The sequence below is a fragment of the Gastrolobium bilobum genome, unplaced genomic scaffold (genome assembly GCF_033153095.1).
Source record: "Gastrolobium bilobum isolate Gb01-03AN ecotype WA unplaced genomic scaffold, APGP_CSIRO_Gbil_v1 utg10825, whole genome shotgun sequence".
Lineage (NCBI taxonomy): Eukaryota > Viridiplantae > Streptophyta > Magnoliopsida > Fabales > Fabaceae > Gastrolobium > Gastrolobium bilobum.
This window is the reverse complement of record NW_026898293.1, coordinates 49,019-72,891: the sequence shown is the minus strand read 5'-3', so window position 1 is coordinate 72,891 and position 23,873 is coordinate 49,019. Positions and strand designations below refer to the sequence as shown.

The 23,873-nt window shown below is 32.9% G+C and overlaps 1 protein-coding gene across 3 annotated transcripts; it reads left to right on the top strand.

Annotated features, from left to right (window-relative positions):
* The first annotated feature begins 19,929 nt into the window (after positions 1-19,929).
* LOC133314560 (transcription factor bHLH74-like) lies at positions 19,930-22,892 on the top strand. Of its 3 annotated transcripts, none has more exons than XM_061516052.1 (8): positions 19,930-20,526; positions 20,638-20,871; positions 20,958-21,023; positions 21,105-21,173; positions 21,932-22,003; positions 22,098-22,226; positions 22,319-22,399; positions 22,470-22,892. In XM_061516052.1, exons 1-8 carry the CDS (start codon positions 19,930-19,932, stop codon positions 22,476-22,478), a joined length of 1,257 nt encoding a protein of 418 aa, XP_061372036.1. In that variant the 3' UTR covers positions 22,479-22,892. The 3 variants fall into 3 exon arrangements, with proteins under 3 accessions (XP_061372036.1, XP_061372038.1, XP_061372035.1); XM_061516054.1 differs by having other exon boundaries at positions 22,316-22,376; XM_061516051.1 differs by having other exon boundaries at positions 22,316-22,399.
* The last annotated feature ends 981 nt before the right edge of the window (positions 22,893-23,873 follow it).

Genomic DNA, 23,873 nt, shown 5'->3' with positions numbered 1-23,873 from the left:
TATTATTATTATTTTTGGGTAGGAATATACTAAATAACTAAATATAGTTCATTAATGGAATATAGAACAAATATACTCTTCGTCGTTTTGGATAAAATAAAGGTTATTGGCTTACCAAAAAGGGGAAAAAAAGGTTATTAGTTGTAGAGCTCTGATAAAGAATCTTGGGATACACCACCTCAAAAGCTAGCTCAAAAGGTAAGAGCGTCCAAGGCTTTATAAAGGCCACATTAGTTGCACATACAACCAATGTGAGACTATATATCTCAATACGCTCCTTTACGCAAGAGCCCTTTGGGCTAGAAGCGTGGAATTGCACAGGCTCAATTTTGGTTTACCTCGGTGAGGGCTCAAGCTATACCATGTAAAGAACCTTAGAATACACCGCCCTAAAAGCTAGCTCAAAGGGTGAGAGTGCCTCTTATAAACTCCACACTAGTTGCTCATACAACCAATGTCAATGTGAGACTACATATCTCAACACCAATAGCTTCTAGGTCAACAAATTTGTTCATTTGGGAGGGTATATTCTTTATGCTTACTCGTTCATAAAAACGGTGCAAATGGGAAGGGACATGATTTCGTCGTCTTCTTTTTTGTTCCAAATTAAACTATGTGGAATAATAGGAAGGAAACCTTTGTTTTGACAAAGTAAAAGCGGGCATGTCTAAAAGTGAAACACAACAAGAAGCAGATTGCATGAAAAACAAATGGTTAAACTAAAATAAGATTGATGGTCAAAAAGCTAGCAAGTCACGTGGAAAAGATAGGAAAGTAAAAGATGTACCACTCTTAACATGGGGAAAAAAAGTAAGATCCACTTCAATTTTATTGTTTCTTTCTATCCATGGAGATTAGTCAACAAATATGATTACAAATCTTATTATTGTGGACAGCCTAAGCAAACAAACACAAATAAAAAAGTTTTCACAAAGGACAGCTTTGTAAAGCACTTGCGCATGAGCTGGATTATAGTGCTAGTTTCTCAGAAGCTGAAAACTTAGTGAAGAAAATTTCAGGATACGTACTACAATATTTTTGCATTGAAGACATTGAAAGGACTTGACGTAGATATGAAATTAAAGAAGGTGAATGTGGTAGGTGAATTCAAAGTGTATATAGTTGAATAATAAGGCTCCCAGAAAATAAAGACGAAGCTAGTTAATTAGCATGTTTCATTTGAGACAAGGAGTGGAGGCATATATAGGTCAAAACCAGCGGCCCATGAGCTCCTCTGTGAGCCAGTGAAATCCCATGGTCTTTTGTAGTGTGCCCCAATTGTCAAAAAAAATGTGCATGATTGAGGGGTAGTAGTTGCTCTGTGACATCATTTGAATGGAGGTGCACCATGTTCATTCTTATATTTCATATGGTGCAGCAAGAACAATATAATCATCCACTTGTTCTCCCCTACAAGGCTACAATTGCATGAAAAAAAATACACAAAGAACAATAACATTGCCCGAGTTGATATAACCTCGCTCTTTTTTCCCTTCTTTTTTTTTTCCCTAAGGCTTGGCTACTTGTACGTGTCTTTATATACTATAGTAATTTAATGTCTCTCGTGTTGTAGAAAATAAATTTATCTTTTACACACATATAAAAATATGTAGGATCCATATGAGAGAAGAGGGGGAAAGAAAAAATATGTACTTCACAAATTTTTATAAGTGTGTAGGATATAAAAATTATCTCATACAACTTGAGAAATAATAAATCATACTTTATTGATATTTAATAGTTCAAATGCCGTAAGGTCCCCCACAAAAATATTTACATAGATACAGATACAAAATAGCTACATGCATTGTAAGAGAGATGGTCCCCGAAACATGCCGAAGACTTATATTACAAATTGATTGAAACCCCAAATTAGATGTCGTATTCTTCAACATTTTCCAAAAAAAAAGATGTCGTATTCTTCAATAATAGGACCGTATAGCTAGGGGGACCGAGATAACCTTGTGAATGTTTTGTGTTGATATTGAGTGGGAGAGAATAATGTGTGTCCCCTATGGATGAGCCATGTTTCATCCAGGGAGGCCTCTAACACTATTACTGGCTCTTTCTTCGAAATCTCCTCATTTCAATTTGGACCCGTCCTTCTCATGTTTCTCAGGTGGATCTCTGGGAATGGCAGTAGAAAATAATGGAGTCTAGCGTTTTCTCTATGCAATGTGAACACCCTCTATAAAGTCAGAAATTTACGATACATGTTTTTATTAATGAGTTTTATAAGAGTCATGTCGTAGGAAAAATGATTGTGTAATGTTATAGAGATTCGTTTTGCGTGCTGTAATTTTCTTTTTTCTTTTTTTCAAAAAGTGTGAGCTTCACCAAATATTATGTGTGTAGGAAAATTTGTTGTGTCATGTTAAATGACAAATGCAAACCCCTTTATTAATTTCAATAGTGTTATTGTTGGCAGCGCGAAAAATGATGCTAGTACATTTTCATGAAATATATCACTTCACATTTAGCTTATGTTATGAAATTAGAATATGTCTGTGCAAAAAATAATAAAAAGTTAATTCTAATGAAATAATAAAATAGTATGCATGCGAATATGTGTAAATAAAAATTCTTATCCAATTACGTGAGAACTGTACATTGTGTAATATGTACAATGACAATTAAAAAATTTAACACACATCACCCAAAAAAATAATATGAGAGTTAAAAACAATTTTGTCAAACTGATCCAAATAAAATATTTCATAAACAAACTTAAAACAAATTCTTTCGTCTTTAAACCCCTATTGAACGCAATTATTTCAATAGTAGTTTCTCAATTTTCAACACTCAAAACTCAATATTTTTATTTAAAATAAAGGGTAATAGTTTTACCATACAGTAGGAAAAAACTATTATCTCCAATAGACTCATTTATACACGCCGATCCATTGTCAAGGTGAGAGAAAGAAAAATAAAATGAGGCACACATTAAACTTGTGTATGTAGGAAATGGTTTCTTTCTTATACAACAATAATAAAGCCCTAAAATAAAATAAACTTTTCAATTGTTGGTTATTTTTATCATTCGTATAATGTAATGCGCACATAGCATGTAAAAACAAATGGGGGGGGGGGGGGGGGGACCTTAGACAGAGCGGAGTGGACCGTTCCCCATTAATTATGTCATACGTGTGCTCCAATCTCGTACCATTCCCTACCTCTTGTTCGTTTATTTTGATTGTATTGTATCTCTCATTTCTTTTACCGTAACCATACAATATGCGGAAAGGTGTGACCACTCTTGAGTACTACTTTTCTATTGCGGTTCATTTTAAGATCGTGCAAGATTGGAAAATTTTACTCACAAGAAGCGGTAAGTTTAACTCCACAGATAGCAGTTCAAGAGTTTACGTAATATCAAGAGTTTCAAATTAAAAAAATTAAAAAAGCTTTTGGAGAGAAACGTAAAATGATTTTTTTAACACAACAATAAAATGTAAATATAAAATTAAAAATAGAAATTGTTACTTAATTGTATGGATTTTATAAGAGTTACGTCGTAAAAAAAGTAATGGTGTAATGTTATAGAGATTCGTTTTGCGTGCCTTAATTTTTTTTTTGTTTTAAAAAGTGTGAGTCCCATAAAATATTGTGTGAGTAAGAAATTTTGTTGTGTCTTATTAAATCACAAATTAAAACCTCTATATATAAAGTTAGTAGTACTCTAATTAAAAATAGGAGGTGGGGTTGTTTGATTTACTGCGGTCGCCTTCTGGTGATGCTGCCCGGAACACACCTCTGGAGTCTACCTTAGCTGCAACGCTCAGGACAAATTAATTATTTTTAACTACAAATGAAAAACAGTATTAATTATTAAATAATAATTAAAGTAGAAAGAGAAAAAAAGAAAAAAGAAAGAAAGAGCGCGGGAAAGGAGAGAGATGTCAACGTCACGTATCTAACAGAGAATCTTGTGCTACTGACAGAAATTCCTCGTGATCCGGTTCTTGTTTCAGCTTGGTTGTCCCACGTGGCACTTAACGTCGTCCATCATACTGTCCCCGCCGTGCCCGCCTCCTTCTTCTATCTATCTGTCTGCCGGATCCCTGATTAATTTTTTAAAATTTAACTCCATTAAACAGGATATATTTTAGAGAGAAAAAAAACTGCAAAGTTATATTTATTAATTAAAAAAATGGCATATTAAAAAATTTATTAAATGATATACGATGTAATAACTCACTATTTGATACTAATACAAATTTTGATATTAATAAATATTTTGCTACCAAAAGCTATATAACCTGTGTCTTCTGACAAATGATGCTAACACTACGTACGTACTTTTCGAACTTGAATAAATATATAAATAACTTGCATTAGCCTAAGTATTTATATGTTTGATAGAATAATAAAGATCTGGTCAATCAGTCACACTAGACAAATTTCTTATTCTCAATTTTAAATCTTAACTCATTTCTAATAAGAACGGTGATAACCATGGATCAATTCTTTCATGTTTTATCCACACAAAAAAGAAACCATGGATCAAACATAAAATAGGAGAACATACCCCAGGGCCCAGACAACATCGCACGCCACATCTTTAGTCACAACTCACAAGTCATAACATTGGTTATTTTAAGCCGTTACGATTATAATTAAAATTCTAATTAACTATATAATTTAGTTATAACGGATACAAAATAAAAAAACTTTTACGAAAATTCGTCGAAGAGACCATTGCTTTCCTTTACAAATTGTTTCATCGCAGCATATTTGCAACCCTTTTCAAGGGCCTCACACGTGACGTAACGGACAACGAATAATTCATTTTAGCAAACTCTTGTTGGGCTTAAATTTTCTATGTTTGTTAATCCATTCCTACTTAGTTAAGCCCGGAAGTATGTAACTTTGGTCTGTTAATCCAGTGAGATTGTCTACGCCTATGACCATTCGCTTATACTTGATATCTAAAAATTGAACACACTTCAAGTGACATAAACATGCCGAAACATAACCCAAAGAAAGCCCATATTGATAGTAAAGGGGCCGAATAACAGGCCGTTTCATGACCCAAACAATGGGCTTGGTTCATTTTTTTTTTGCATCACTGAGCGCTTCCGATGACAGAAAAAAAAAATTGTAAATGAGCAGGATTTTGGGAATCCTCGCTCAATGACTGAATTCAGCAATTTGTATTCAGCTACAGTTATATAGTTTTTTTTTCTTGGAATTATGCTAATTAGACAAAAAATGAAAACATTTAATTCGAATTTGTCAAGATATTAGAATAGTTATTAAATAAGTTAAAACACTAAAAATTACCTATTAATCTCTCATATAATCAAGAATAATATTAACGTTCTTATAAAAACATTAATGAAAAAAACATTTCTTAATTTCTGGCCGAGGACGGAATATATAATTTTCTTTACTTGGATTGGAAACAAGAAATGGTTGCTTTTCTAAGACTTCATAAGTTTCGTTAGCTAATTAAACGATGAAAACTTAGTTGGAGTAAAAGAATTGAGCAGGTGAGGTGAAATCATCTTCAATATTATTTTTAGGATAAATTTAAATTTTCAATCCCAAAATCCATTTAAAAAATCAAATTTATCGCAAAGTGATTTAAATATTAAAAAAAAAATAGTTTGGTGCGTGCATCACAGAAGAAGCATCAAAGTTTCCAGATTCCTTAATATATAGCAGCCTTTTCAGTTTAACTAAAGAAAATCTCATGATGATTGCATCTCTTCGGGTCCTTTTTCACGTGCTTGCGAGTTGCCTATCTTCACTCTCTCTTTTTATTTTATTTTTTATTTTATTCCACATATGCGAACTTTAGAAGTAATTGAAATCTGAATACCAATTAAGTAGTACAAAGGCATAAGCTATTAAAATCGAAATTTTATATAGAAACTGAAGCGGATAATAGAAACGGAAGAAGTTAATAGAAACGTAAATTCTAGACACTATTAAAATTTCTACTAAATAAAGTTAACATGCAAAATTATATATATATATATATATATATAGGGCAAGATATTCTTACACCAGTGTAAGAGTTAAAAGTCTTACACTCACTCTTGACTATTGATCCACTTGTATCCAATGACTCACATTATTAAAAAATTTGAGCCTTTAGATATAAGTGAGATTAACGGACAATATTAGAAGTGTAACTTACACTGGTGTAAAATGATCCTGACCCATATATATATGGGTTTTGCAACTCTCCCATCTCTATAAAATTTGAGAGTTTGCAGCTCACACAAAAATATGGTAGGACCCACTACTTTAAAAAATAAAAAATATTGGTGAGTATGTGGCAGAAGTAAATCACTTCTACAGTGACAGCAAAAGTGATTCCCCCCCCCCCCCCACACACATATATATATGGATAAGATCTTTTAACACCGATGTCAAATTTTATAATTTAATATCAAATCCTAAACGTTGATTTCTGTCAATCAACGGTTATCACTTATTGGGAATCAAACTTATTAATAAACTATTAATTCTCAATAAATAATAACAGTTTATTAGCAAATATCAACGGTTAGGATTTGGTGTCAAATTTTAAATATTGACACCGGTGTCAAAGTATCCTGCCCCATATATATATATGGTCAGAATTATTTTACACCGGTGTAAGTTACACTCTCAATCTCTTCTGTTGATATCAGTTATATCTAAGGGATCTAATTTTTTAGTAATGTGAGCCATTGGATACAAGTGGATCAATGGTCGAGATTGAGTGTAAGACATCTAACTCTTACACCAGTGTAAGAATATCCTCCCTATATATATATATATATATATATATATATGGGTTAGGATCATTTTACACCAGTGTAAGTTACACTCTTAATCTTGTCCGTTAATTCCACTTATATCTAAGGGCTCAAATTTTTTAGTAATATAACTCATTAGATACAAGTTGATCAATGGTCAAGATTAAATGTAAAACTTTTAACTCTTACACCGGTGTAAGAATATCCTGCCATATATATATATATATACTTGTAAAAAAATCACTCAAAATTCAAATTCAATGAAGAGCTTCATATTTAAAAGATAATTAGATTAATATTTCTTATATTATAAGAGATAATTTTATTTATTTCATACTCGTAAAAGTGTGAAAGAGATAAAATTATCTTCTGTGACATGAGAAATATTAATCCCTTAAAAGATATAAGTTACATAACTATATAAAATATAAGTCCAAAAATACAAAAAAAGAGTTTAACAACTTGTACAATCAAATTCCAAAACATCAAAATAATAAAGTTTAGCAACTTCTACAACCAAATTCTAAAACATCAAAAGAATAAAGTTTGACAATTCCTAAATTATATCGATTGATTCAAATCAAACTCATCGTCTTTCGTAAGTCCAATTGATTAAACTACTTTTTTTTATAAAATAAAACCAAGTCATAGGTTAAAAGTTGACTCGATTCAGTTTTTGCGTCTAAGTAAAAATATAAAAACTTACTTTTTTAACATTTTTGTGCAACGCTTTTTACTAAGAAACATTTTTACTTTTATTTTGACACATATGACTTCAGTAAAAAATGTAAGTTTTTAGTTGTGTTTTTGACAACATCGCACATAAAATTGGAGATAAGAAATTAAACTAAAATCTTGAACAAGTATTAAAAAAATTATGGTTAAACTAGCTTAAATGGTGAGAATTAGGGGTGAAACTGGGCCGGGCCGGCCTACAGGGGCCTACAGCCTGGCCCATCACTGGCCTGGCTTGGCCCAGCCTTGTTAGTTAACAGATTGAGCTTAGGCTGTTTTAAAAGTTTGTTTACTAATTGGGCCGGAATCTTAATATAATGAGTCTGGCTCGTGAGCCTCCAGGCTAGCCCAATTATTCATCCTCGTTTTTTTATCACCGGTTCCATACCAATTGCGATAGCCCAAGGTCATAGACTCACGCTATACTTTATTGCATATAAAGAGTATCTTCACTATTCTCTAGGGACTAGGGCACAGCCGCACAGGTTGCTATCTGAGTCTATGAAATCGATCTCGTGGAATTAGACTCCATCCACAAGGTTTGATTCGTTTGTCTTAATATACGCCAATGCCATCCATACGCTTTATTATTTGATAGAAAATATTATTGTTGATTTTTTTATTAGTTCAACCATTTATTATTATCCTTGTTCTTTGATACTATCCTTGTTACTGGAGACTTTTTTGTTATTTTTTTATATAGGTTTAATTTGTCGTCGATTGTTTACATTAGTACAAGTTGTTATGTTTTACTGTACAAATAAATTTATCTGTTCTTATGTTTTGTTAATAACAACGTGACAAATTGTATATATATATTTGTTGTACCGTACAACTCAACCATATATATATATATATGTTGTACTGTACCGGAGACATTTTCTAAATTAACAAATCAGTTTTTGTCATGTATTGTACATCACAATCACATTCTGTATGTAAATTGTGATACTCATATTCTCTCTCTCTTCCAATGCTGTCATCACCATCCTCTAACTGTCTCAATCCTTCAAACCCCCATTTTCTTCTTCTTCTCTCCTAATTACAATTAAATAAACCCCAACCCTTATTCTCACTCTCTGACTCACTCACTATCACCCAAAGTACAATTGTGTACACAACACAATACAAGAAAATCAGTACACAATTCCAAATGGATCCTCCTCTCATCAACGATTCCACCATTTATTATATCGTTATATATATTTATATTCGTTATTTGTTGTTAATTATTATTTAATAATTAATTTAAATATGTTAATGTCATTCCCATTTATCATTTAGTAAGTTGATTTTAAATTATCCTAAGAAATTAATTAATAATTATTATGATTTTTATTAAAAATCTAGATTAATAATTGAATTAATTAATTTTGGATAATTAACATCAAGACAAATAATCGTTATGGAAATTATTTTGATTTCAAATTATCCTCATAAATGATAATTATTATGATTGTTGCAATCTAGATTAATAATTAAGTCAGCTATTTGGATGATTTAAATCTAGAAAAATAATTAGAGAAAATTTCCTAAGAGAATTCTTTTATTTTGCGAGTAATTTGTGGGGTTTTCTGAAATGGTCATGGAATAACACACGCTGCATACAACATTCATGTATCATGATTGTTTGGAGCACACGCTGACGTAAAGTGACCGGATTTCAGGACCTTAATGCTTTCAAAATTATGTTAAGCTTAGTGCACGTTTATCGGCGCTCTTACTTATATAGTTTTTGAAATCGAACAAAGGATACTCTCAATTAAATAATTCTTGGAAATTAGAAAATGTTGCTTATGTTGAATGGAAGGAGATTTAAATTAAGAGATTAATTTAACCTTCAAGCGCATTATAGGACCATTAATAAAATAATCATGTGAAGTCCCATCGAATAAGCATGATTGGATTTTATTAGATTGGACTTAAATATCTATGGGAGGAGATTTAAATTAAGAAATTAATTTAACCTCCAGGCGCATTGTGGGCCTATCAATAAAATAATCATGTGAGGCCCCAACGGATAAGCATGATTGGATTTTATTGGGCCTTAATAATTTCAAAATTTTAATAAAGTATTGTACGACCCATCGTCGATAATACTAAGTTATTAAAGATAATTTTGAAATTAAACAATGAATTCGACTGGGCTTACGAAAATTCTCAAACAAAAATGTTGAATGGGTGAAGGTTTTAAAAATTAATTAATTTTAAAACCTGTGGGCTCCATTTGTGGGTTTATTAGTGAAAAGTTTATCGCTGAAGCCCCATCGGATAAGGATAATCAGATTTCACTAGATTAAATCTTAATAATTTCAAAATTTTAGTAAAGTATTGTACGACCCATCGTCGGCAATGCTTAGACACTAAGGATAATTTTGAAATTAAACAATGGTTAATTACATTCAACTTTGGTAAAATTGTTAACCCTCACATCGAGGCTCTGGCAATGGCACTGAAGGCCCAAATAACAATTTTGGTTTTTATAAGTGACTTGCCCATCGTAAGCCTTGTAAAGATAAACTGAAGGATTGTTAACAATAAACAAGAGTAGTTATGAGAATCTACTTGCACTTCGTTTGTTTATTGCATTATTTGTTTGTAATTGTGTGCTTTATATGTTTTTCAGAAAATATCTTAGAAATGATTTTGAATCGAAAACCTCTAGATGGTACCAACTATGAATAAGTGAAAAGAAAATCTTTGATATTGTTCTAAAACATGGAAGCTAAAATTTGTCCTGACAATGCGAGGGCCATAGCAACCTGCAGAGAATGTGTCTAAGGAAACTAAGATGCATTTCTCAGATTGGGAAAGGGCAGATATGGTAGTTCGCTGCTATATTATTGTCAGTCTTTCCAAATACTTACAGAAGGAAGTGTACATGATTAAGAGTGGAGTAAAATGCTTCAGACTCTTAATGACATGTTTGCTGCGTCTAGCAGCTCTGCTAGACAGAATGCAGTCGGTGCAGGTTTTGCTAAGAGTCTTGTTAAATCCAAAGGGAAACCCAAGGGTGGTAACAAGAACAAAATGACTTGGTTATCAGTTGTCAAACCAGTTGCTATGAAGAAGCCGCAAGGCAAGTTCTTCAAGTGCAGACTGAAGGGATACTGAAAGAAAAATTGCCCAGAGGTAATGAAAAGAACCTGACATGGGCATATCAAGGCCTGATCAGTGAATGAATTATTGATTCAGGAATCACTGATTATGTTTGTTACTCTTTGTAGTAGTTCAAACATGGCATACCTGTCAGCAATGGACATAGATATTTTAAGCTTAAAATTGGGAACTTGTGTCTGCATTTGCAGTAGAACAAGTTATTTATAAGACTATGGTTTTGGGTGACTGTTTATTTGTTCCAGATTTCAAGAGGAATTCAATTTTTGTTAGTTGTTTTGGCTAAAACATGGTTTGACAATGCAATTGATTCCTCAGTTACATTTCGAAGTTCATCTTCGTCTTGTTTTGTTTTGGTACATTGTTTAAATAGTCTTTATTACCTATGTCCTATACCCTTTTTAAATTTGTTATGTTGAATGGAAAGGATGATGAACAAGAACTTTCACCAAAGAAATAAAAGTTTCAAATGAATATAACTTTGGCCTTTGTGATTGAGTCATATTATCTCAAGTAGGAAACATATTTTAGTTAAAAGAGGGACTGAAAGTTCAATAATATTTTAACTAACAGCTATATGTTAGTCCTATTTGGAAGGTAAAGTGGCCAAACAATCCTACAAGGGCCAAAAAGGTTTGCGCAACTATTCAACTGGAACTGGTACATACTAATGTATATGGACCAATTAGTGTTCAGACCAGAAGAGGTGATGAGTACTTCATTATATGAATGTTTACTCTGGATTTGGACAGATGAACCAAGTGCGCCATAAGTCTAAAGCTTTTGGAAATTCTAAGAGGTTTAGTCTGAGGCAGAAAAGCATGTAGGTGTTCAAATCAAAAACCACTTTGGTCTACTAAAGTGTTTGGCTACCTGTCTGGTAATTTCAGGTCTTACCTGATTTAAGAGGGGATAGTTTTCGTAACTGTCAACTCTAAGAACGCGTTAGTTGAATGAAGTTGCAGTATGCAAAAATCAAACATTTCTAGACTTGGTGAAGATCATGTTCAGTTATTCATCTTTGCCAATGTTGTTCAAGGGAGATGCCTAAGAGAAGGAAATGTACCTTCTTCACTTGGTTCCGTCAAAGTCTGTTGTAAAGACACCTAAAGAATTATGGAAAGGGTGCAAGCCCAGATCAAACCATATTCGGATTTAGGGTGCTACGGCACACGTCTTACAACAACAGACAAATAAGATGAAATCTTGTATGGAAGAGTGCATATCTTTTGGCTACCCTAAGAGAACTAGGGATGATTTTTATTTAGTCTTAAGGACAAGATAATCTAAGTGAGCACTCACATGATTTTCTTAAAGGAGGACTAGATGAGAAATTATAAGCTCTTAAGTTAGGTTATTCTTGATGAGATTTATCTCAGCTCAAGAATTTCCAAAATCTCTAGAAGCTTCATCCACTGTTCCCTTGATTGTTCAAGAGGGGATAAATATATCTCTAAGTGAACAAACAAGAGAACCATGATTGGAAATTCAACATGATAATATATAAGTGAAACTAGTAGAAATATTAGTATCACATGTAAAGGAACAATATCAAGTATAAGCGGATCCTCAAGAAATTGAAGATCCATCATTTGACCCACTTTTTGTTTTACTTATAAATACACAAGGTCTAGTGCAGTACATTCGTAGTGGAAGAGAACCTTGTTAACTCTCAAGTTGTCTCTTGTTGAGTGATATTGATCCTACTAGTTACGATAATGCACTAGAAGATGTTGTTGATCAAGTGTTGCTCAGGCTATGAACAATGAGATGAAATACTTGTATTTCAACTCTGTTCGGTCCTAGTAAAGACACCAAGAGGGGTAAAACCCACAAGGTGCATGTGGACATAAAAGGCAAAGAGAGGATGGACAGAAAGGTGAAAGCCTTTAAAGCTAGCTTGGAGGCATTTTTTGCCAGACGCCATGCGTGAGTCTATCAAGATTCTCTTAGTTGCTATAAGTTTGAGATTTCGTTTTGGGAGTTGGATGTCAGGATATCTACATACAACAACCAAAAGGGTTTATAGCAAATGAGTAGGAACACACGATATTCAAGTTGTGAAAGTCTATTTCATAGACTTAAGCAAGCATCCAGGTCTTGAAACATCAGTTTTGATCAGGTTATCAAAATTTTGATTTTGAGAGAACCTTGATGAATGATGTGTATTTGTATGTAAAGGATACAAGGGAATACAGTAGCTTTTCTGGTACTTTATGTAGATGATATGCTCCTTATTAGAAACAATGTAGAGGTAATATCAAGCATAAAGAGTTGGCTAAGTTAGTGTTTTGGTATGGAAGTACTGGGGAAGCCAATTATATTCTTGGTATAAAACACTTATGAGGCCGGAAGAATAAGTTGTTGGCATCACCTCAGGCTACTTACATTGACAAAACTCTTGCCAAAATTCAACATGAGAATTCTAAGAGAAGAATTATAATTCTCATATGTGGAATTCATCTTCCTAAGGAGTGACCAAAGACTTCTAAGAAGGAAGAATGCATGAGCAAGATATCTTATGCTTTGGCAAAGGTAGACTCACGCATATCGTGTTGGACGTTAAACCAGACATCTGTCACGTAGTGGGAGTAGTGAGATAGTACCATTTTGAACCTAGAGGAATTCTAGATTATTGTTAAGCATGTACTCAAGTATCTTTGGAGAACGAGAGATTATATGCTGGTATATTCTAGTGGGAGTCTTGAAAAGCTGAGTTTTCAAAAATTCAGTTATTTCAAGTGGATATTGACTCAAGAAAATCAACCTCGAGCTATGAGTTTTTCACTAAACTCAGATAGCATTAGAGGTGGATCTTGCAGACCCAGTTACTAAGAGTTTGCCTGAACTTGTGTTCGAGAGGCATATTACTTCTTTGGGTCTTAGGAGGATCCCAGACTTGCATTAAGCAAGTGAGAGTTATTGGTTTCATTGTGCTCTTGGAGTAAAACGATGAAACAATAAAATAATTTTCTGAATTTCATAAATAAGATTTTATTTATTTATTTTGCGCACTATTTACAAACATAAAGGTCCGGATCAAATTGTGGAGTATATGATCATATGGATACGTTCATGGAGGACATGATCATAAGATCTCACAATTGATGAATGGAGTCACAGCCGTTAAATAAAGTTGGGCACTTTATTCAGGCTGCAATATTTCATGAAATGATTTTGTCCGAATCATTGTAAAATATTGGTGTGAATTAACATTCACATTGAAAGGATCAATGAGAGATTTGATTAAGGTTGCTTTTCTGTCATAAGGTATCAAATCTCCAGTTAACTATAGTTATGTGATTGCTCTTAATCCTGAGTTTATTATAAATAGGTAATCAAATAGTTTTCATTCTTTGATTTACCAACGAGTGAGGTTCGATCTATTGACGGCCAATAACTCGGTATTTTGGGAGTGAGATTATTTGATTATCGGTATTTATGAGATAAACAACATGGAATTTGTAGGATATGTCCCCTTGATAGGTTTCGGTACTTGGATATTAAAGACATTGGCCAGTGCATGTAATCCATTAGAGAAACTATCATAGTCAAGGGAATAAATAATTGATTGAGTTACAGAAAACTTGTCAATCAATTATAGACATTCTACAAAGGGGCGATGCATATTCATGTTATAAAGGTCATTAATCTTGGAGTTCACGTTCGGGCTTTTAGTGGAGTAGCGCCGAATTAGATAATCTTTCAAAGATTATCAGGAGCCTTGATCAATGACAAATGGTAGGTCCCCAGGCTAGCTCGAGACAAGGGATGGGGTATATTATCAGATGATGATAGCTTATGGGCTACATGGCCTTGGGTTTACGAACTCAAGTTTGTATCTTAAAGAGCAAGTGGGAGATTGTTGGATATATGCTCTTTTGGTCACTAAAGTCCTACTGGGCTTCAGTGACACTTGAGCCCATGAGGCTTAGGGTTGAGTTATGTCTAAGACCTAAGCGTATATATTCATAGTTTTCTCCTCTTGTGCCTCCAAGGTGAACAGATCATCAGAAACAAACCCCAAGAGACAGACGTTCATCATCTGAACGGTTGCCCACACAACCATCTCATCCTCCTCGAGAGATAGTCTGGAAGATCTGCCACAGTCCATCTTCAAGGAGGTTGTTCGTGCTGTGGCGCTGAGGTGAGCTGTTCGTGAAGATGAATCCTACAAGGGAAGATTCTACACAAGACCTGCGCACCGAGAGGTAATTGTGAAACAAGGATGATTCGGTAAGCATACCAATGTACTAGGTCCTAAACTCGCCCTGTTACATATAGTTAAATAGAGTAGGCTCGAACTTTTAAAAAAGCCAATTTAGAAAGCATGTCATAGGCTTTTTTTACATGCCGAGCTCATAAGCCTTCAAGGTGGCCTGCATCATATTATTTATTTTAAATTAAATTAAATAATATCGCAGTAGTACCAAATAGTGATAGTTTAGTTGATGCATGTGAGCTGAGTAGGTGGTGGAATGACCTAGGTTCAATCCCCACCAATACTACATTTGGGAATGACATAAGATCTGTACCAATTTTTACAGTACCAGCAGAATTAACATTTACTGCTGGAGAAGATTTATTGATGCCTATTATTCTATCTTGGCTGAAGATATTATCCAAGCTTTAATATATGGTGGAGATTGATTACGTAATAAGTATGGTTTAAAGAAAAAATAAAAGGTATAAAAAGGTTTTTAGTTTTTAGTTTTATTTTTTTATTTCTATTCTTTAATCTTATTTTTTGTTTTCTACATTTACAAATTGTTTGCCAACTTATGTAACTTTGGAATTGTATTTGTAGGGGAGAGAAGATGACAAGAAGCTTTTGGTTACTATAAGCATCATGATGCATTTGTTGGATTCATACAGTTATTTTAATTTACATATTATGGATTGATTTGTTGGATTTGATGAAATATATGTTATTTAGTTTAGGCATCTTGCTTCTGAAAGTGATTTAAATACAGATTGTAATAAATTATTGTTGTGATTCATGATTTTGTTTGAACGTTAAAATTGTGATTTTTGTGTAGGAAGGACATTGTAATTGGATCTTATCTATGCTTAACCTTAAATTTTAGCTTAATAATATTTTGGTGGCATAATTTTCATTTATATTCTGCATACCATATTTTAGTGAGTTTAATTAATACAATACTCTAAAATTAGATAAGAATTTATCTAAATTAAGTAAGAAAATGTCTAGTACACTTCACTTATCCCCTCTTATCTATTACATTTATATAGGTGATAGAATTTGAACATGAATGTGTAAAATAATTAATTAGACTAGATATAATTTAACATAATGTGCAAGTATGTGTAAATAATAATATTATTTATTAAGTAATACCAAAGTGAAGATATCCATTCATATATTTTTATACACACAAGGATATATATATATATATATATATATCATTTAATAAAACTGATATCACTCTATTCTACGCAGTTAGACGCTAATTTTATCGCATGCCCTAAATATAAGGTTTTGTATTTTTTTTTTTTTAAGAATATGCATGTAGTATTTTTCTACAACAATCAACAATGGTATCTTAATTTTTTAATTTTTTATTTTATATTATAACGTACTGTGGAATGTGAATATTACCCTAGTCCCTAAAGCGTTTAGTTAGGTAGCTGGTACAATTTTAATCATCACATGCCATATTTTTATTGAACATATGTAACATGTCCAATTCCATACAGGTAAGATTCTTTCATCACCTATATCAAATCACGACCAGAAAAGAGGGAAAACCACCATCAGTCCCACGGATTGTTATATTTATGAACGTGTTATGATTTATGTGACCCAATGCACTGTCTTATTATTGAGCTGATTGTGATGACCAAACCGTCAATTTCGGGAAAAATTTCTTGGGGTTTCCAGCAAGATCACAACGAGGCAACCTGTTGACCGGAAAATTTGGGTTTGACCATACGTGTTACAGGAACTTGAATAGGTAGCATAAACAGCTGGAATCCGTACTTTGTCAACAAGGTAAATTTGATGATTAGATTCCATTATTCCTCATGTTTCCCTCACACCCAAAAGCTCCCCAAGTTAAAAATTAAACAAAGGTTTGTTGCCACCTGTTTTTTCTCTGCTACAATAACAATAATGATATTACATTATTATTTAATGAATACTCTTTGTTAAAGTACAACATATATGGACAGGAGAAGAAAATTTTTAATGCTCCGGAATTATTGAATTTGGTGCTTTTTTTGTATTATTAAAAAACGAATTTTTTAAAAATTAAAAAGAAATATAAAAAACATAAATTTTTAATAAAAAAACAACGAGTTGGATAATCCCAATAGATTAAAATTTTTCACTGCACCCTATTTTCACTGTCATCTGAATAAGGTCCTTACATTTGTCCCTGCAGTCACCAACCCGAATCAGATTATCATTGGCTTGGCTCGCAAGTTGAATAGTTTTGAAGGCAGATTTAATGAGGTAGATACTTAAGAACCGTATTAACAGTGAGTGATAAGTGCGTATAATTGAGGGTTTATAAAAAAAATGCGTATAATTGAGTGATAAGTGCGCATTCAAAAAAAAAAAAAATTAATTCAATTTTTATCAAATATATTTTTAAAAAATGATAAAGAGTTTTAACTATGATCAAATTCTAACTGGAGATTAGTTCTATAACTAACTTAAAAAAATTAAAACTGATAGAGAGTCTAGAGATATTAGGAGTCGATTTGTCTCAAAAAATTAATTAGCTTCTGTATATAAAAAATAAATAAATAAAATAAGTTCGCTGGCAGTGAGTAAAATGAGCGTGCAACAGCATAGAGGGGGACTTTTGTTACTTAGAACAGTTGGCAAATGTGTCAGTAAAAGGAAAAACAAAGAAATAAAATATGAAAGGAGTGTGTTTATTAATGACAATACAGAAGAAGAACCTTCCTAAAAAGAAAATCTCGAAATCCAATCTGCACTTTAAAAAAGAAAGAAAAAGTAAATAAGCAACTTAGTTTTGAATGAAGAATAATTTTAAGGATTAGGGTTAAGGACTGTGTGTTTGTGTATTTAAGAAGAAAGTATTTTTTTAATATTAAAAATACCTCTAAAAGCCTTAATTATAATTATATAAGTTGTTTTTGAAAAAGTAAAAATGCAAAAAAACATTTTAATATTTTTTTACACAACATAAAAATAGTAATCTTAAAATAAATAAATAAGAAAGAGATTATATTTACGAACTATTTTTTTCTTATAACTTCTTACCATCATTTTTTTATAATTATTCGATCAAAATAAAATTTATGGCTTTAATTTAATATTATCTTATAATCATTGATTCAATTTTAATCCAACAACCATAAAAATAATTGTAAAAGATGGTAAAGAAAAAAGATGTTCTAAGTTAAACCTCAATATTCTACAAAAATATATTTTAAAACTGAAAAAAATGTTTTAGAAATAGCCCATAAAAGTGTTTATAATTTTAGATGATAAATTTTGTGTTATTTTTAATAAAATTACATCGTTTTAGTATGTTTTGTCATTTTTTTCTTTTTTATAAAATTAGGAAGTAGAAAAAAGTGGAGGAGAGAGAATATAAAAATACACCAAAACAATGTAGTTTCATTAAAAATGATATAACTTTATATCATTTAAAATTGAGAAAAAGTATCTAATATTACTTTAGATAACTTTGTCTAATGTTCATTGAAACGACGTCATTTTGAGGTTGAAAAGTAAAAAAATTAGAATGATAAAGACTATTATAACTCTGAAAGAAATTAAAATTACAAAAACACCATGATTTTTGCTCCAAAACAACGTCGTTTTGGCGAACATTAGATAAAGTTATCTAAAGTAACTTTAGAAAAAAGCAAACCCTTTAAAATTACAAACAATTTTTCTATAAAAACATACGTTTCTTTAAAAAATTTTTACAGAATTTTAAAAAACATAATTACTCTCATAATGAATTGGTTATTAAACATGTATAAAATAAAATTGGTTATTAAACAAAAAAAGGCGTAATTAAAATTTTGGTAATAGAAGAAGGGGGATTAAATTGAACTCAAACTCAAAATTACAAGCAGCAGAGTCCGTAGAAGAAAAAAGAGATTAGAAATTTTACCAAAAAAAGAGATTAGAAATTAGATACTGGTTTTGGAATAATTTTCCTTCAAGAACAGTTGGCAGTAGTTAGTCTGTCTTTTAAAATTATACATGTCACTGGGGCCTAGCCCCTCCATTCGTACTAAAATATAAATAAAAAATTATACATGTCACTTCTCAGTCTCTCTGTGCTTTTCTCTTTCTAGCTCAGTAGCTCCTTCTGTTGTCTGTAATCTATCAAAGTTAGATTTTTGTGCAGCCTTCGATGTTTATGTCACTACCAAGTTGGTGAAATTGGTTTTTCATGCCGAATTTAATCTAGCATTTGATGCTCCTGGTGATATAGTCAGACATCTAGAAAAGGGTACTGTGCTCAATCCTGCCCCTTTTCACAACTCATTGAAGGATTTGTGTAGAATTTGATGCTTTTGGTCGTTTTTTGTTCTTGGATTCCTATCCCAGAATTTACAGCTAGAGTCCCTGCAACTTCTTCTGTCTTGTATTTTAAATCAAAACTAACTAGAACACTTAATTGTTTATTCACTGGCTTTGTTACTTCAAAGCTTCCAAGCAACTCACTCATTCGGGTCTTGGCCAAAAAGACCGGAGGTAACAATCTTGCTTATATCAATCCCATTGTTGTTTGATCGAATGAAGGAATAAAGTTCTAGTTAATTTGTATACAAAGAAGAAAAGGGAATCTGCTTTTTTTCCCAGTTCCGTAAGCTATTAACTAATCACATTGCTTGTCTAAGTCCACTTTATGCTCTGAAAGGTTCACTTTCCTGTCTGAGGGGTAGCATTTTGCCTTTTTCCTTAGCATTTTAGTAAATGGACTAGATCCTACTATTTTTGAAGGAAGAAGTAACTAGCTGGTGACTCACGAGTAGATTATATTCCTTTTGCTTTGTGTCAATGCTACATTGAGGGTTTTCTTTTACTTTAACCTTCTCTCAGTCCTATAAAGCTGCCAAGGCTATTTGTTCCTTGTTGAGTCCTGCAAGATATCTCTCGAGCCAACTTAGTCAAAGTTCACTTTCCCTTTAATCATGTAGTTGTTTATTTCAACTGTAGTATATCTAGATATAGCACCACTCTGCTTAAACTGTTAAGCCAGGATTACCCTAATTGATATATATATATATATATATATATATATATATATATATATATATATATATACTTTCTTAGCTCTAGGTGTTTAGGCACTATTGAATTCAGGAGATGGGTGGTCTTGAAAATGCCATGGGGCTTCAACATGAAAACGAGGGCATTCTGAATTGTCCATCATCGGGTTTGAGGACAAATGTTACTGAAATGACAATTAGTTCTGTGTCTATGGCTATGCCTTCAGGCGTAGCTAATCCTTTTCTTGCTTCTTCTGCTTGGGATCCACTTGTTTCGTTGAGTCAGATTCAAACTTTTGAAGGCTCTCCAATGGTTTCTCATGGCAAGTTTGCCCATTCATCTTACCCTCTTGCTTTGGAAAATCAAGGAATGAGTAGCAACTCTCACCTTGTTCAATATATGTCTGACTCAAATATTGCGGACATGGTCCCCAAGGTTTCCTCCTATGGAAGTGGGAGCTTCTCAGAAATGGTTGACTCCATTGGCCAACCTGGGTCTGGTGATATAGCTAACAAAGGGTATCAGCCAAATTATAATCCGAACAATGAAATGGGAATCGAAAGGGGTCCAAAAAATAATGAGCAATCACAGGGTGAAGGTTCAACACCTGAAGAGGGAGAAACAGGACCCACACCTAGTGAAAATAGAAGAAAGCGTGGACTTCACTATAATTCTACTTTCAGCCCAAATAAGGTAAGTCCAGTGTATTTTATCAATCTTAGTTATGACGTACAGTATTTCATTGACTAGTTTATTTGATTGGGGAAGCTAATGAATGAAATGCTTTTGATAACCTTTGATTAGAATGCTGAGGAGGATGGAATTAAAGATTCTTCTGGGAAGAGCTCTTGTGGTGTGAAAGAGCAATATGAAAAGAAATCAAAAATTGAACAAAATGCTAGTGCAGATTTACGTGGTGAGCAATTGCTGAAGCAAAAGAAAGATAGCTCTCAGAGCGGAGAAGCTCCCAAAGAAAATTTCATTCATGTTAGAGCCCGAAGAGGTCAAGCTACAAACAGTCACAGCCTTGCAGAAAGGGTAACTTCATCTTAATTCAAATGTTTGTTACAAGAAACCCATTTCTCATTGTTAATTTAGAAGCTATAACACTTTTTGTTTTGAAGGTAAGGAGAGAAAAGATTAGTGAGCGAATGAGGTTGCTTCAAGAACTTGTTCCAGGATGTGACAAGGTTATCTGAGATGATTGTGTTTGTCTTATGATTTCTCATCAAACCATACTGATTTTTTTCTGGTTCATTGTCTTCTGCTAGATAATGGGCAAAGCAGTAATGCTTGATGAGATTATAAATTATGTGCAGTCACTGCAACAGCAGGTTGAGGTATGCTATTATGCATGTAGTCTTACAAATAGTAACTTTTTGGTATGAAACCGTCACATCTGGAAACTACTTTGAGCCCCAAATTATCTATAGCAGAGCCGGGTGGACCACTTAAGGAGCTAAGCTCTCCTAGCACTCATTTTTTCTATTCATAAGGCTCAAACCCAAGACTTTACTTAAGGATAATCGAACCCCTTGACATTCAAACCAATAGGGTTGTACCTTTTCTATATTGTTGTGAACTACATTGAATATTCTGTCTATCATTCTAACTTGAACGTCGATCTGATTTTCCCTGTGCACATCTCTGCAAAATAATATAAAAGGATCATTTAACCATCTCACTGCATAATGCATATGATGAGGGATGCTACTAATGAAGGGGCAAATTATAAATTTCACCTGTGATCTGACCCAATTTCATTTTTGTTACACAATTTTGTTTAAAAGGCGGCACAATATATATATCCCTATGGTTTGCTCATTAGCATATAAACTCCTGTGTATTTTTCTGTCCATGTATAGCATGCTTGAAACTGATAAATACAGAGAGTTATCTTGCTGTATATAGGCTTCATGTTCGGGGGGCATAACATAATATTAATATACCACATGGTGGGGAAATGAAGTTAATGAGGATAAACCGTACTTTATCCTCATTTTTATGATTTTATGATGTGGATAACACAGTTTTAAAAGGCAACTCCAGTATCATGGTTATTTTGACTACTCAAACTTACGTAGATCTATTTTTGCAGTTTCTGTCCATGAAACTTGCCACCGTGAACCCAGAACTGAATTTTGACGTAGAGCGGATTCTCGTCAAAGATGTAAGGGAAGGTCTAGGCAGTTTAATCTTTTTGAAGTTCGCTGAGTACTTATAGAACAAAGTTAATATTTAACTTCATTTGTTTCTGTAATTAGATTCTCCAGCCACGCATTGGACATGGACCTATTGGTATCAGCTGCTCTCACTCATTCCCCTCTAGAAATTTCCTGGGAACACTAGCAGGCATGCCCAGCACATCAACACAATTCCCTCCTTTGCCACTGGTAAAGAGTGAACATCTTTCAACACGCTATGCTTACTCATATCTCTCTTGTATGTGAGACTTTGAAAATAATTATACCTGTCTATCCAGCAGCCTGTTTTGGACCACGACTTCCCAAGCCTCTATGGAATGAGCTATGATTCAAGTACAGGTCTTGACAATATGGACCTAATGGTAATACTAGTAGGCAGAAACTTCTTTGTGATTTTTGTGCTTTCTTCTAATTCATTGTCATGTTGAACAGGATGGTTGAAAACAGAATTATAGTGTGTGGGATATATGGCCTTGTTTCTTTGAACGGAGACTTTGGAAATACTATCCAGTTGACTGCACAAATTAATTGAAGTTGGAACTTGGAAGGAGGGAGAATAAAAAGGATTTAGTTAGTGGTATAGGATATTAATACTTAACTGTTCGCTCTTCGAAGAAGATGACTCGTTAAATATATGTTCTATGTATATTAAGTTGAGGGAACGAAATCAGGCTCTGATTGGCGAGGTTGATTGTTTTCAACTTGTGTTTCATGTTAGAGAAATGTGGGAACTTTTCTAAGGGTATCTGGTTCTCCTCCTCTTCTTGTTCTTTTTCCATGTAATGAAAGAAACGCTTCTTGATGCATAGAGGAGTGAAATTGGTGCAAAATGTATGAGGATGAGACGAGTGGCATCAGTGCTAGAAGAATGCCCTCATCCTATTGAGAAAATCTTATATACTCACATCACATGGGAGTATTTGGAGAGATTTTCATGTAATTTAGGACTTAGGAGTATTACACCAATCCATTAAAAGCATAACATGTAGCACAACACAGTTATACATTTCATTGAATTAAAAAATTAAAAAATTATATTTAAACAGTTGTTAAATTATTACTATGAGAATGAATAAGTATTTTCTCAATGATCCAGCCAGATCTAGTATGGATTTTATATTTTAATAATTTGAATTTTAAACAAGCGCCATGTATAATTACTCTTTTTACGCATTCCAATTTTAGTGGAATAATGCAGTAGTCTTTAGATTACGAAGGATTTTCTGGATTGGCTTTTTGCGTTCAGCAGAATTCAACATTAAATCTTGGTCCTTTTAGTACTTGTCGCGTCAATTTTATTCCTCTATTCCTACCTGGGCGCATTGAAACTTCAATTTTTGCCAAAGCTTACACCCGGTTCTCACAAGCCAGAAGCAAACTTTTGGATTTGTAGCCCGTGGGCAAGTGCGTCCCGATTCACAAGGATCATTAGATCAATGATATTAAAGATAGAACGGCCGGCTTTACCAAAAAAAAAAGGAGAAAATAAAATAAAAAAACAACCATATACCCATTTAAAAAAGTCCCAAAGCATAATTTGGATTGGACAGAAACTTTTTCTTTTTTTCTCTTTTTTTTTTAACTTTTACGAAGGTTATGTTTTTAGGATTTCAAATGAAAACCAAACATACCATTAATCGGTTAAATCATGAATGATCCTGTTCTTCTATTAAATATTTGTAATTAAATTTATAACATATATTATATAATATATTCTATCTTATTTTATTTTAAAATTGGCAACCCTATCAGGTTAGATTTATGCATTAACGAGATAACTCGTATTTATATGAGTTTTCTCAAAGCAAATTCGGCCAACCTGCTTTGTGGGCTGAA

What these genes read in the sequence shown, in the direction of transcription:
- LOC133314560 (XM_061516051.1), top strand. Translation starts at nt 19,930, where the DNA reads ATGGGTGGTCTTGAAAATGCCATGGGGCTTCAACATGAAAACGAGGGC. An exon ending in GTCACAGCCTTGCAGAAAGG is followed by an intron (nt 20,872 to 20,957) that starts GTAACTTCATCT and finishes TTTGTTTTGAAG; the next exon opens with GTAAGGAGAGAAAAGATTAG. An exon ending in CACTGCAACAGCAGGTTGAG is followed by an intron (nt 21,174 to 21,931) that starts GTATGCTATTAT and finishes CTATTTTTGCAG; the next exon opens with TTTCTGTCCATGAAACTTGC.